We start from the raw sequence: 15,090 nt of genomic DNA, 5'->3' as shown, positions 1-15,090 counted from the left end.
AAAATTAAGTTCTTCTTGATTTTAGAGGACTCTATAGAGATTCCAACCTCTTTCTTTCAAGCAGAAGTTTGTAAACTTTTTTATTATGAATTTTTTTATGCTTAATTTCTAGTGCTTGGATTTTGCTTAAAATGTCCAATCTGAATTTCTCTCTTTCTTTCTTGTAGAAGGAGGCTACTGAGATGATTTTCCCTCTGACCACTGCCTTCATAGCATCCCAAATTGTTGCCTGGGAGACCTCCCCTGCAACGTTCTCTTTAAAATAATTTTCAAGTATTTTCTCTATTTCTTTATGTATAGACGGGTTTAATAAAAGGGATTTGTTTAATAGCCAATGAGTTTCTTGTTTTATTTTATCGTCTAAATTCAAGTGACTTTCCACCCAGGCATGGTCTGACCAGATTTTACTCCCAATATTAGAAGAAATTAAAGTTTGATAAAGTTTACTGGAGACCAGAATAAAATCGATTGTGGTATGAACTTGATGCCGGGCTGAAAAATAAATAAAATCTTTCTCTACTCCATGGTGAGCTCGCCAGACATCCTTAAAAGCAAATTTATCGAACAACATTTGTAGTTTCAGTTGACGTGGTATTTTCTTGCAACGTCTCCCATCCCTCTGGGACCGATCCATATTTAAATCAGCTATACAATTAAAGTCCCCCCCCCAATCAGAATCTCACCTTCAGCAAACATACATAGGTTGGAAAAGGTTTCATGCAAAAAATCAAGTTGCTTATCATTAGGTGCATAAATCAAAGCTAGGGTTATCCTTGTCCCCTCCAGGTTCCCTTTGATAAATATGAACCTTCCTCTAGGGTCCACTTCAGAGTCTACCCATTGAAATTTGGTATTTTTCGAAAATACAATTGCAACCCCCGTTGCGTTTGAGGAGCTGGGAGCTTGGAACTGCAAATTAAATCTATTAGATTTCAGTATCTGAGGCATTTCCTTTTTATAATGGGTCTCCTGTAAAAATAATATATCTGCATTCTGCTGGGCTAAAGCTGTGGAAACACGTTTGAGCTTAATGGGGTTATTTAAGCCTCTGCAGTTGAAAGTAACAATTTTAATTTTCCCTCTCATGACTTAACATTGTGAAGAGGCTAAGCTGATGAAGAGTACAAGTAATAAACTCGGACAAAAGAAGTACAGCTCTAGAATGAAGAATTGCTTCTTCCTTTACCTTGCACGGCTTACCATAGGAAGCTAAGAATGACCAGACCTTCCAGGGAAAAACATTAACAGTACCAATTAACCCAAAACACCCTCCAACCAGTAACAACTTAGACAACTAACCTAAACTATAGCTCCTTGGAACCAAAGAGCTAACCCCTCCAGAAGCACAGAAAGAAATTTCCTGTACAACTAATAGGGAGAAAAGAAATCTTTACCTCCCTATATCTGGAGGTCCCTAAGAAATTTGGGAACTAGAATGAAAAACACGTAACTCCCACTCCCCCCCACCCCCGACCGCAGATTGGCAAAAAAAAAGATGAAACAATAGCTGGAGATGAAAGGGTGAAGGGCAGCGAGAGAAAGAAAGAAAAAAAGATAAGGGTAGTGACAGAAGAGAACAGTCAGTTCTCAGACAAAAAAGAAACAAGCCAAAATTTCCCCCCTCTTTTCCTTCCCCCTCTCCCCCACACCCCCCCCTTATTCCTTGCAAGCTCTTTGCATCAAAAGCCGAGCCAAACAGGAGACATCGGTGAACAATCTCTAGCTCAAGAAGATGATTTCGTGGGGATCGTGATCCATCTCTCTTGAGTGGGAAGGTTTTGAGCCGAGATGTTTTCTGGTGGGTTGACGATCAAATCTTGGGTTGGCAAGTTCAAATCGGTGAGAAGTTTCAGGCCAGAGACTATATCCACTGCATGGAGAACTCTGCCTTGATGTGCAACCTGTAGCTTAGCCGATGACACCCACTTGTATCTGATATTTGCTTTAGTTAGCGTTGAGGTGACAGGCTTAAGCTCTTTCCTATGCAGCAGCGTTTCATTCGACAGGTCCTGGAAGACTTGTATTTTTTTCCCTTGAAAAGAAAACGTGCCTCTTTTTCTTGCTTCTTGAATGATTTTTTCTTTGGTACGGGAATCCAAAAAGCGGACAACAATGTCTCTGTTAGCATTTGCTCTCAGATTTCGAGGGGAACCCAGCCTGTAAGCAGACAGTATGGTTGGTGCCACCCCCTTCTCCAACTGCAGCTCATGAGCAAGCCAGCCTGATAAGAACGCAGTTAAATCTGCTGTGCCTTCTTCCGACTCTGTAAATCCACGGAATTTCAAATTACTGTATTTTATTTTATTCTCTAGATCCATGATTTTATTTTTCAGCCAGCATTTATTTGCTGGCATTATGCGCACATCTTTTTGCAAAGACAGGCTGAGGTCTAACGCTGAGTCAGCTGTTTTAGTAACTTGCTGAAGAGTTTCATTAATAAGGGTTAGCTGCTCATTCATAGGCTTAAGCAACTTTTCCATCCGATTAGCAAATTTCTCCTCAAGTTGATCTAGTTTGAGATCAATATGGGCTTCCAGTACCTGGATTTCTTTGTCACCTGCCTTCCGACTGGCAGGGGGGGCAGCCATCTTGGTTGCAGCATGCAGTTCCATCTCAGCCCCATTCTTTGATTCAGATGGTGAGAAAAAGGTTTTAACTGTACGGTCAATTCTGAAGCCTTATTTGTATTACCTCCTGTTTTGGCCATGATTTGCTATGAAGAGATCGGGTTAAAAGCTGCTTAAATCGGTCGGGAGGGAGTTTGAGTCAGGATCCTGAACTTCACGCGTCTGGCATACACGCTCACGACCCCCCCCCCCCGTAGGCCTCAGTTTTGAAAAGAAAGCTGCAGAGCTTAAGTGTGCCTGATGTAATAGAAAACCAATGCGTAGATGTGAACAAATATAAAAAACTATTGCATGGATTTGTAAACCACAACTGTCTTTATCATTATTGCTATTAAACATTTAGGCATAACGATCTGTGTCCATGAAATATTTTATACCTGACAAGCTTGTATTTTCTTTCTGTTCAGGTAAGCACCATGTCAATGGGAACCGTCTGGTTGAACCTTTTCCAGAGGGAATGCACATGGCAATATTTGGTATGTAATTCTGATTTTTTAGATTATTTACTATGGTGGTCATATCCAAAGATGCCCTTCTACTTACAGAGTGATTCCTCCTATGTGGACGAGTTCCTTTGGACTCAAGCCTATTACTACAGTGCTTTACAGCATAAAAAGTGCTTTGCAATTCTTCTTTGTCGTTATTCTTTTATGTTATCATTCATAAGTCTGTGACCTATTGACAACTCTGTGATTGAGCACATCAAACTACCTTATAATATTTATTGATTGATTGATTGATTATATTTCTAACCCACTGTGAATAGGCTCAGAGCAGAATACAACGTATAATGAGTCAGACTCTTGGCCTATCAAAAGCCTATCTGAGCAGCAAAAGCTTTCTAGGGGCTCATTTGGAGGTCTTTCCCATCACCTACTACCTGATCCTTTTAACTGGAGATGTCAGAACTTTGACCTAGAATCTTCTGCATGCATACCTGTTGCTCTGTCACTGACCCAGGGCCCCTCCTCTAACAGGGGTTTGAACCTGAATGTCACGGGCTGGGCTAGCCCAAGCAAGGTGGTTCCAGTCCAAACCTCAAGGCTGAAGTCAAAAGGGAGTTCCAAGAGTGAAAGCCAAGTCAAACTGGTGGTCAGAGCACAAGATGATGCCAGGAGTGAGTCCAGAGTCCAAGAGCAAGGTCAGGCACAGTCCGAGGTCAGTCACCGATGGCATCAGGTCCAAAAGCAGGCACGGGCAAGGTTCACAGGCCACAGAGTGGTTACAGGCAGTAGACATGTTGCTTCCACACCTAGCAGTCGCTCCTGACTGGCTTTTATAGCCAGGTGTGGTTTTCAGCCAGCTGCTGGGACTCAATCCTGATGCTACTCATCGTCGCTCTCCAGAAGCTGGCGTCAGCTCAGGAGACGAGCACTGCGCCGTCTCTCCTGCAGTTCCAGTCTCTGGCGCTGTCTGGGGCACGCTCTTAGGTGTGGGTGAACCTGGGGGGTGGGGGTGGAAGCCCCTGGTTGGGCTTCCCCTGTGGTGCTGGCAGTCCCTGACTGAGCTTCCCCTGTGGAAGTTCCTGGCTGAGCTTCCCCTGTGGTATTGGGGCTAGAGGGTGCTGGTGTCTCAGCTGCTGGCTGTGGGCTTTGATCAGCCAGCAGCTGCTGCTCCTGATTGCTGGCTTCTGCTGAGTCAGGGCTAGGGCTGGCTACACAGAACTCTTCTTCTCCTGAGGAGTCCTGGCTGGCTACACGAGGCTCCTCTCCTCCAGAGGAGACCTCACTCTCAGACTGGGCCATGACACCGAATCTCCCATACACATCCCCCATACTTTTGACTTGCCAGTTGAAGCACAGAGTTCACATATGCAGAGGAGTGCACATCCACACACAAATCACTGAAGAAATGAATAGGAGATCTCCAAGGGTGCAAGTGTTAACGAGGTATCGAAATTGCAGAGAGTGACTCAAAGCAGATGTGTAAGGTTATTGCTGCTGAGGTGAGGGCTTCTTTGCAACTTTAACAGAGAAATTGCAGGCCAAGTGAAAAAAGAAAGGAGCTAATTGGAAAGAATATTTCTAATCATATTATCTGATTGTCTGCTAAGTGCTGTATGAGCAAGACAGGATTGCACCTGTGGTCTTCTGTGCAAACCTACTAATAATTTCATCGCGTCTGCACAGCAAACTGGAAGGTGTGCCATGCCAGCAAAAGGAAGGTAAATATTAGCAGCCAATACTGTAAAAATACTTGGCTGCTGACAGTCAGGCCACACTTTGGGGTTCTTATATGACCTAATTTGCTTTTGTAATTTCCTTCTGAAGTGTGCCATTGAATGCTCCTGTGGGTGATATACTAATTTCTGTACATGCTCTCTTTATAGACAGGAGGTCATTACCTTTCCCCCCTCTCCTCAGTGTATGAATTCTGTACATAAACATTAATGTTACACAGACATAATGGTTCATGTAAACAAGACCTGAATGATCTAGAGTTCTGTTATTTGCTGTCTTTCTCATCAAATTACCTGCCGTTGTTGAGAAGTGATCTACATTTGCTCTGTCCAATTTCTTTCTTCTCTTGTCCCTCCCAACTAGAGATGGGCATGGACCAGGAGTCGGCCACAGACCGCCGGTTCGTGGTTCGTGGACTTTCAAGGTCCACGGACCATGAACTTTTAAATGGACCGGCCCAGTTCTCGAACCGGTTCGATTCAGTAGGCCTTGTTTTCCCCACAGATTTTCACTTTAGTAGACTTCCCCCCCAAAGGTTTTCATGTAACACTCGTCAGTTATCACTTTTCCAAAGACTTAGACCAACAACAACTTCCCCTCCCCTATTCTGACTGACCCTTACCCGTCCTTGGTGGAAGGAGGGAGACTTGTGCTCCTGTCCAGGAGAAGTGGCTGCTGACAAAACCCACCTACATGGGGCTGCATCAACAACAGATGCCCTCCCTGGGGGCAGGGAGACCAACTCCCCATGATGGGAAATGAATGGATGTACTTGAGTGAAAGCCAACTCCGCAACAGGAGATCATGCAGCAATTCAAAGGCTCCTTGCTGGAATGGAAGGCATGGGAGGGATGGAAAGAGCCTCAAAAGCTTGGAGCAGGGTAGGGCAGAGCCAAGTGGCAACCAGCTGGACCCCAGAAGAGAGGGAAGAATGCACCACAAAAGACACTCTGGAGAGGCGTTGAAAGAAGTCAAGCCGAGAGCCCCCCAAAGCGTGCTGCCAGTCGTCAGAGAGCGGGTGTTTCACAGAGGCCAGTAGCAGCCCCCCCTTCACCTCAAAAGCTAGGCAGGAAAGCTCCCCCAAAGTCACCCACTATTTAGGGAGTGAAAGGCTTAGAAAGAAGTGAAGCAGAGAGCCCCCCAAAGCATGCTGCTGGTCCTCAGAGAGCGGGTGTTTCACAGAGGCCAGTAGCAGCCCCCCCTTCACCTCAAAAGCCAGGGAGAAAAGCTCCCCCAAAGTCACCCACTATTTAGGGAGTGAAAGGCTTAGAAAGAAGTGATAATAGTGCAAGGGAAAAAGAGGCTGCTCCCGTACAGAACTGTATAGGAAGGAGAGAAAAAACTCACAGGAGCCACAGTATATATGAGCAATATGAATATATAATCATAACCAGTTATTTACTAGTGCATTTGCTACTCAATTATAAACCATATAAGAACAGTTCAATAAAGATAGTTCAGGACTTCCCCCCTGTGTGTGTATTCTTTTTTGCCACGGCGTTCAGAAGAATCTTCGCAAAGACTTCTTATGTGAAAAAATAACGGACAAGGTACTGGTCCCAACAAAAATATAGCCACGCCCAATCTGGGGCCGGCTAAACACAGATTTCGTCCCCTTCTTCAGGGGCGTGGTTCATAACTGTAATGAAAAACAATCTTATATTACATTCTAAAATATCACCGCAGAAGTGATTTATACAGTATCCAAAAATAATAATGAGCACATTCCAAAGTATCACCACAAAGGTGATTTATACAATATTCAAAGACACTGACTTGTTCCATTCACTATATTTCAATGTCAAAAGTCAAAGACGCGTATATTCACAGCACCTGGACGGCGGCAGTTGTGTCTTCGCAGCCTTCGATGTCCTGAACCAGGTTCCAGTGTCAGTTAACAATTCTCTTTATTTGATTCGTTAAGGGTGTATAATCCAAGGCCCATCGGATTCTCAAATCCGACTTTCCTGGACGAGTCTGGAAGAGTTCAGCTCTATCTGTACTTCTAGCTCTGGACAATGCTTTAGAAATAATTTGAGGTGGATAATTCCTATTAAGGAAGGCTTGTCCCAACTGCCTACTATCCCTATCAAAATCAGCCGTTGTAGTAGAATTCCGTTTAATACGTAAGAATTAGCTGCGAAAGACGACCACTTTGTGGACTACGTAGATCAAAGAGCCCAAAGGACGACCTGATACATGCTAATATGCGTTCTGCCCCACAGCAATCATCTTTGCCTCTTGGCAACTATAAATGTGGACGTTGTACTATATGTAAGTTGATGCAGGAGGGAAAGGAGATTTCAGTTAACGATCGTAAGATACTTATCAAACATTTTGCATCATGTTACACACCAGGCGTTATATATTTGATTGAATGTCCTTGTGCTTTGTTTTATGTTGGCTGCACAATAAGATCTTTAAAAACGAGGATACTAGAACACATGTCTAGGATTAGACATAAAGTAATGGAGGCACCTTTAGTTTCCCACTTTATTGAGCATCAACATGATGAGACCTCTTTTAAAGTTTCGGTACTTGAGGTTTTAACGAAGGGTCAGGCAAACCAAAACAGTTTATTAAAAAGGGAGGCGTATTGGATTGTCACTACAGCCAACCAGACCAAATGGCCTTAATACTGAGCTTTCATTGAATTGTTTTCTTTAATTAGATATGTTTCTTTAAAGTAAGAGCATATTGAGGATGGTATTTAAGCTCTGTATGGCCAATTAGACGACGCGCAGGAGAAGACACAACTGCCGCCGTCCAGGTGCTGTGAATATACGCGTCTTTGACTTTTGACATTGAAATATAGTGAATGGAACAGGTCAGTGTCTTTGAATATTGTATAAATCACCTTTGTGGTGATACTTTGGAATGTGCTCATTATTATTTTTGGATACTGTATAAATCACTTCTGCGGTGATATTTTGGAATGTAATATAAGATTGTTTTTCATTACAGTTACGAACCACGCCCCTGAAGAAGGGGACGAAATCTGTGTTTAGCCGGCCCCAGATTGGGCGTGGCTATATTTTTGTTGGGACCAGTACCTTGTCCGTTATTTTTTCACATAAGAAGTCTTTGCGAAGATTCTTCTGAACGCCGTGGCAAAAAAGAATACACACACAAGGTGGAAGTCCTGGACTATCTTTATTGAACTGTTCTTATATGATTTATAATTGAGTAGCAAATGCACTAGTAAATAACTGGTTATGATTATATATTCATATTGCTCATATATACTGTGGCTCCTGTGAGTTTTTTCTCTCCTTCCTATACGCTTAGAAAGAAGTGAAGCAGAGAGCCCCCCAAAGCATGCTGCTGGTCATCAGAGAGCGGGTGTTTCACAGAGGCCAGTAGCAGCCCCCCCTTCACCTCAAAAGCCAGGCAGAAAAGCTCCCCCAAAGGCACTCACTATTTAGGGAGTGAAAGGCTTTGAAAGAAGTGAAGCAGAGAGCGCCCCAAAACGTGCTGCCAGTCATCAGAGAGCGGGTGTTTCACAGAGGCCAGTAGCAGCCTGCCCTTCACCTCAAAAGCCAGGCAGGAAATGTCCCCCCAAGTCACCCACTATTTAGGGAGTGAAGGGCTTAGGAAGAAGTGAAGCAGAGAGAGCCCCAAAATGTACTGCCAGTCGTCAAAGAGTGGGTGTTTCACAGAGGCCAGTAGCAGTCTCCCCCTTGCACCTCAAAAGCCAGGCAGGAAATGTCCCCCCAAGTCACCCACTATTTAGGGAGTGAAAGGCTTAGAAAGAAGTGAAGCAGAGAGAGCCCCCAAAGCAAGCTGCCAGTCGCCAGAGAGTAGGTGTTTCACACAGGCCAGTAGCAGTCTCCCCCTTGCACCTCAAAAGCCAGGCAGGAAATGTCCCCCCAAGTCACCCACTATTTAGGGAGTGAAAGGCTTAGAAAGAAGTGAAGCAGAGAGAGCCCCCAAAGCAAGCTGCCAGTCGCCAGAGAGTAGGTGTTTCACACAGGCCAGTAGCAGTCTCCCCCTTGCACCTCAAAAGCCAGGCAGGAAATGTCTCCCCAAGTCACCCACTATTTAGGGAGTGAAGGGCTTAGGAAGAAGGGAAGCAGAGAGCCCCCCAAAGCGTGCTGCCGGTCGTCAAAGAGTGGGTGTTTCACAGAGCCTAATAGCAGTCTCCCTCCCCTTGCATCTTATCAGCAGCCAAGAAAGAATGTGGGGGAAAGACGGCAAGAACTCAAGCAGACAACGCCCAAAGCTGCTTTGCACCCACTGTGGGTCTGTGAGTGGGTGGGGTCAGAGCACAATGGATCCCACCGGCAACCCAGAAAAAAGGAAGAGATTTTGGTGGGGGAGGGGGGGATTAAGCCCAAGAAGAACCCAAGGACTCGAAAAATGCAGAAAGAAATCAGAGTAACCCGATAGTGCGGTAAAAGGATTTTTTTTAAAGTGCTCTCAAGAAAACTAGAATTGAAAGGAGAAAAAAATTAAACAGGAATGGAGAAAAGAGAAACCTCTCTTGCACCTGAAGCCCCAAAGCCCCAAGGCACAAGCCGCGCTCTCACAAAAAAAAACCCTTCCCCACAGCAAGCAGTTGCTAAGCTTAGAAGCTAACTCGCGTCCCCGCACCAGCAAAATGGAGCGGGGCTTCGCGCGCTTTGTCTTTTATGCAGAAAGACTGGTGATCTCTGTTTGGCTGACAGAGCTGCCAATCAAGGTTTCCTGGGCTAAGATTGGTGTGTTCCAAACGGGGAAGGTGGCTCCACACCGTTGCCTAGGAAATTGTTTGAGCGGGAATCCTGGCATGACGGGCCAATGGACACACGGACAGAAAACCCCAATGTTTGGTGCTTTCGTGAGAAAAACACAAGCCCACGGCCTGCGTGTTCGCAAAGGACGAACTGGGTAAGTTCGTGACGAAATTAGGTCCGTTATGCGGACCATGCCCACCTCTACTCCCAACCCCAAATATCACGTAGTCTTGGCTGTCAGTGCCCCTTGACTATCACTTAATAGGGTCTAAATCCACTGCAAGCATTTTATACGGCTGTGGCCAGAGGGAACTTCTTGAACAGAAAGGCAACTCCAGAACTTGCCATTCAGGGGCTTCTGTTAATCTTTTTTGTCATTAATTATTTACCTTTGAGCTCTGTCTAGCACTTGGGAGTGATTTTTTTCAGGGCTAAGACAGCATCAGTTTGTAGCTTGGGAGCATCCAGTAGCCCCTGAGCAGCAAGTTGAGAATTGCCAAGTCTAATGATGAATAGGTCGGGTGGTATTTGCAATAAACACTGCCCATGATGTTCAGTTGTGCATATTCCCTTAGTCAAAAGACTTCTTTCATTCTCAAGATCAAATGCCTTTTCTTCATATCTTAAAAAGAAATTCTTTACTGGTCTTACTATATGTACCATTATTTAAACCAGTACAAAGTGAGAATAAAGGTCTTGATTGAAAAGTTCCCAATTTTGATCTGACATGTTTTTATTCTGTGCTAGGTGGATGGTTTACATAGGCATGGAGAAACAAAGGCATTGGGCCCCAGATGCCTTCAAAACACTTGCAGTCACTGTGACATTTCCAAGGACAGTTTTTGAAGTACACTATGGTGTAATAAGGGGAAACTGTCCTTGATTGAAGTTGTGTTAACATTCTGTTATTTCAAAAGATCACATCTTTATCTTTTCATATTTTTTTCTCCTGTTTTGTTCCTGGGGAAAAGGGTAATGCAGCGGTAGACCCCTTGGGCGGTGTCTCCCCCAGGACCTTGTAGAACCTGTCTGTGCCCACTTTTATATCTTGTTCCCCAAGGAAGTGTAATTATGTTTTTTAAGTCTGACAATATTTTTCATTCCTTTTTCTCAATATGTATCTTCTTTATTCATCTTAAGGCACGTTGAGTGTGTACCCAAGTCACTAAGAGCTGTTTTTTTTAAAAAAACCTTTTGATTAACAGTGTACAGCAAGAAATTCTTGACTATGCTCCTTGGAATAGTTTTGGGAGGAATGCACATGTGGGATTCAAGGCAGGCTTGGTATGTTCTCTCTCTTTCTCTCTCATCAAGATATTGGGTTGTTTGGGGTTGTTTGGAGTTATGGCCTAGTATTTTCCATAGAAAAGCTTATTTCGTCAAATTTGGATCAGGGAGAAATTTCCTCCTGTATCAGATTGACAACAGACTGCTCTGCATGTGTGTGTGTGTGCACATGCATGTGTCACAGCTGCTGGCGGAAAAGGGAGGAAAGGGCAATTTTGTCAACTTTCACCTCCTCGTTGCAGCCCACCAACCTATTTGGCTGTTACTCCATGAGGGTTCTGCAACCCTAGGAATCACCTCCCATGAGGTCAGAAGAGATTGCTAAGGGGAGAGGAAAGCAGCAGGAAAGATCTGGGATCCTTGAGCAGGTAGTTTGGTGTAGTGGTTAAGAGTGCGGGACTCTAATCTGGAGAGCTGGGTTGATTCCCCACTCTTCCACTTGAAGCCAGCTGGGTGACCTTGGGCTAGTCACAGTTCTCTGGAGCTCTCTCAGCCCCCCCCCCCCCACAAGGTGTTTTGTTGTGGGGATTATAATGACATACTTTGTAAACCTCTCTGAGTGAGCATTAAGTTGTCCTGAAGGGTGGTATATAAATTTGTTGTTGTTGTTAGTTCACAGGAACCAGGCAACAGGTTCTAAACTCTTGAGAGTTAGATGCATTTCACAACATACAAACAGGGATATGAACACATGAAGCTGTCTTATGAGTCAGACCATTGGTCTATCAAGACTAGTAAAGGCTATTCTAACTATCAGTGGCTCTTCAAAGTCTCAGGTAGTGGTCTTTCCTATCATCTGCTTCCTTGTCCTTTAAACTGAAGATGGCAGATATTGAATCTAGAACCTTCTGCGTGCAAAGCAGAAGTTCTACCACTGATCCATGACCCCATTTTCCCCACTGAAATAATATCTGTCTTGTTTAAGATGGAAGACCTGGATCAAATCACACTTGAAGGTATTATTTAAATAATTGTATAGAAAAATAGGTTCCGTTTTTAACATTTGTTGGCTCAAAGAGATTTGGCACATGTTTGAAAGACTGAGACCGAAAGTGCTCTTTTAGTTATCATAAAAGTTATGTAGAACACTCTATAATATAATATAAATAACTCTATAAATTTTTAAAAATTGTGTTGCTCTTTCTCACTTCTGGAATCATTTGCCTGCTTCCACATTGTAGGGCACATAGTACTTTCCAGACTGCAGTCCAGAAAAGCATATTCTATACTATTTTCTCCTCAATGGAGACTCCGAACAGCTTATAACATTGTTTTCCTCTCCTCCATTTTATCCTCACAGAACAACCTTGTTAGTCTGGGAAACAGAGTGACAGGCCCAAGGTCACCCATTGAGATTCACAGCAGAGTGGGGATTCAAACATGGGTGTCTCAGATCGTAGTCTGACACTCTAAACACTATATACCACAAAATAATGTAACATGTTATTTTTCTGCATAACTGACCTTGTGCTTAAGTTGTATGAAGCATCATTGACTTTTTGGATTTTCCAGACTGAGTGATTTTATGTTTGATTTTGTAGAGCGAGAATTGCTGTTTGCACACCTTCTTCAGATTAGGTTTTTCTTCCTGTTCAGTTCTAAAAGTGAATTTACCAACGTAGTACTTTTTGTTTTACTCATGATAAGTAACTTGAATAAGTTACAAGTCACTTGAATAAGACATAACACAAAACCACGGTTTAACTTTAGCTACAATTAGTTTGGAGGACCAGGATTAATCTTGGAGATGGTCACTCAAATCCTGGTTGATTTTATTCCCTTTACTCTGTACACATGGAAGATGAAGTCGAGGAATAAGTCAAAATTAAGCCTACATTTCTGTGTTGATTGCAAAACTCTAATTAAAATTAACTTTGGGTAATAAACCAGTTTCAGACCATAGTTTCAGATTCTAGTTTCATATATCCTAGCTAACTATAGAGTGGCTGTGTTCAGAATTAGTTTAATTAAACCATAGTTTCATGTGATGTCTGAACTGACTCTGTATACCTAGAATAATATCTTCCTCCAGTATATTTAAGGGTCCTGAATTGTGGAGCTGAGGCTCCAGTAACAGAGAGAAGAGAGCAGTTATGGAATGAATAGCTTTTGCAGCATTGAATGGATTTCATGGGATTGCCATTTCCTGGCATAGATTCTCATCTCTTTTGGATTGTTCTCCAGTACGTTGCATAATCAGAAAACAAATCTCATTTACTGGGCTGATGTGCGATGACTATGCTAGGAATTCTTAAACTAGGAATCAAAAGATCAGTTTTTTGTATCATTCTTTGTTACACTATTGTCTTTGGAAAATTTTCAACATTCTTGATGCTGCCTGTGAAAACACTACAGTTTATATATAATTCATAGTTTGACATTCTGTCTAGGCAGTACTTCAGGCCAGCTCTCCTTAGTTTTAGCAGTAGAATTTTATCCCATGTCTTCAGACCATTTTTTTGGTCTTACTGTAATGTTCTGTTGTCTGCTAGTCCATGGCAGAGAAGTCCATGGCTAGTCCATGGCCCAAACTTCACCTTCCCAGAGAAAATCAGCCAGCAGGTAAAGGGATAGCATAGCAGCCTGACCTGTGTGGTCTCAAGCCACTGGTTATCTCTGGTTAAGGTCTTGGGAGAAAGTCTAGATCCTGGATTCTGAGAGTAAAAGTAGACAGGAGGTGTCTCTGGTCTGGGCATCACAGGGATGCAGTTTTGCTGATCTGAACCAGTACTCAAACTGCTTGGGAATCAGAGAGCTCTGAAACCCAGAATACAGTTCCATATTAGTCGCCTTTCCGTCCTTTCATCTAGCATTGGATGTCAAACTTTCTGGATATATGCTTCTTAGGTTGTCAGTGATATTGTCTCTTTGTTTTTCATACATTTCAACCAGCAACAAAGATAAGAGCTAGCCAGAGAACACGACTTTAGTTTGAAGTTAGTTTCTGAAGTTTCAAAGAAAGGCCACATCTTTCTGATCTATTTGATGGCAGGTATGGCTTTGTTCTATTAACTGAGTTTTCAAAGGAACTTTGAAATTGAAAGAAGAGCAGAACTATTATGATTCACTTAAAGAGATGACCTGGACTAAATCACTATGGACATATCTATATCTATATCTATATCTATATCTATATCTATATCTATATCTATATCTATATCTGTATCTGTATCTATATCTATATCTATATCTATATCTGTATCGTATATATACAGTACACACACACACACAAATGAATATATGAAGCTCCTTTGTACCAAGTCAAACCATTGATTCATCTCATTCGGTACAAGCTGCTCTTATTAACAACAGATTTCTAGGGTTTCAAGCAGGGTTTTTCCTGAGATCCTTTAACCTGTCGGTGGCAGGGAATAAACTGAGAATCATCTGCATGCAAATTGTATGGCTTCCCACTGAATGATATTTATGTGTGCAGTGGAGGATCTCTATATGAAGCTGTTATAGTTGCCATGTTCTGTTTCTGCTGGTTAGATGTTTGGTAACTCTTATTTGCAAATTCTGACAATTGGTAAAATAGTTTTGAATTCAATGGAATTTTGCTGAATTGAGATTCTGACTGACTTGGTTAACTGGCCATGTTGATGAATGAATGCTTCATTTTTATGTGCTCTTTGAATATTATTTGCATGCATAAATTGGCTAGCCTGAGAGGATCCACCCCCCTCCTGTATGATCTCTAATTTAGTTAATTATTGCTCTGCCACCTTTAAAGATTGCAGATGCCAGGAAGCAGAACATTAAATGAATGTTTGCCATTAATACAAATTATTGTGTTTTGACAGTTTGCTAATCAGCTAAAAGAAAATTATGCTGTAAAAATGTGTACGATTGCCATTTAACCAACCCTAAGGCTTTTGTGTGGATGGGGATTCTCTTTACTAAAGACTGCACATTTTGAAAGCCAGAAATACTTTAGGTAAAATGTACCTTCTAATATGATGACAAACCACTTTTGTTTAAGGAAAACAAAGGTTTCTTTATTTGCAAAAATCATGGAAAAAATCTAGCTATGTAATGGCAGATGTGGGAAATAAATCTAAGCAGGTCTGCTGAGATGGGTGTTCTTAGGATTGCAGTTGTAAGTTCATTCAAAGAGTTTCCTCTGAACATAGTTTAAGGTTATAATCTTGAAGCCAAATTCAGAGTCTTTGATTGTATACTGAAAATGAAAAAAGAAATGAACTTTTGTATCTGCTTGTTCTTTTGGTATTGATACCTGTACATTTATAGAAATACTAGTTTGATACCCGTGCTTCGCTA

The 15,090-nt window shown here is 42.5% G+C and overlaps 1 protein-coding gene across 2 annotated transcripts in view; it reads left to right on the top strand.

Annotated features, from left to right (window-relative positions):
- The window catches only part of MSRA (methionine sulfoxide reductase A), a 273,064-nt gene that overhangs the window by 115,877 nt on the left and 142,097 nt on the right, over positions 1-15,090 (top strand). For both annotated transcript variants that reach the window (XM_054988245.1, XM_054988236.1), the window contains exon 2: positions 3,035-3,103. In XM_054988245.1, coding sequence (XP_054844220.1) covers positions 3,035-3,103 — 69 coding nt within the window. The remainder of the gene's footprint in view (positions 1-3,034; positions 3,104-15,090) is intronic.

This window comes from Eublepharis macularius, chromosome 1 (assembly GCF_028583425.1).
Source record: "Eublepharis macularius isolate TG4126 chromosome 1, MPM_Emac_v1.0, whole genome shotgun sequence".
Taxonomy (NCBI): Eukaryota; Metazoa; Chordata; class Lepidosauria; order Squamata; family Eublepharidae; genus Eublepharis; species Eublepharis macularius.
Note: the sequence above shows the minus strand (reverse complement) of the source record. Positions and strands in the feature narration are given on the sequence as shown.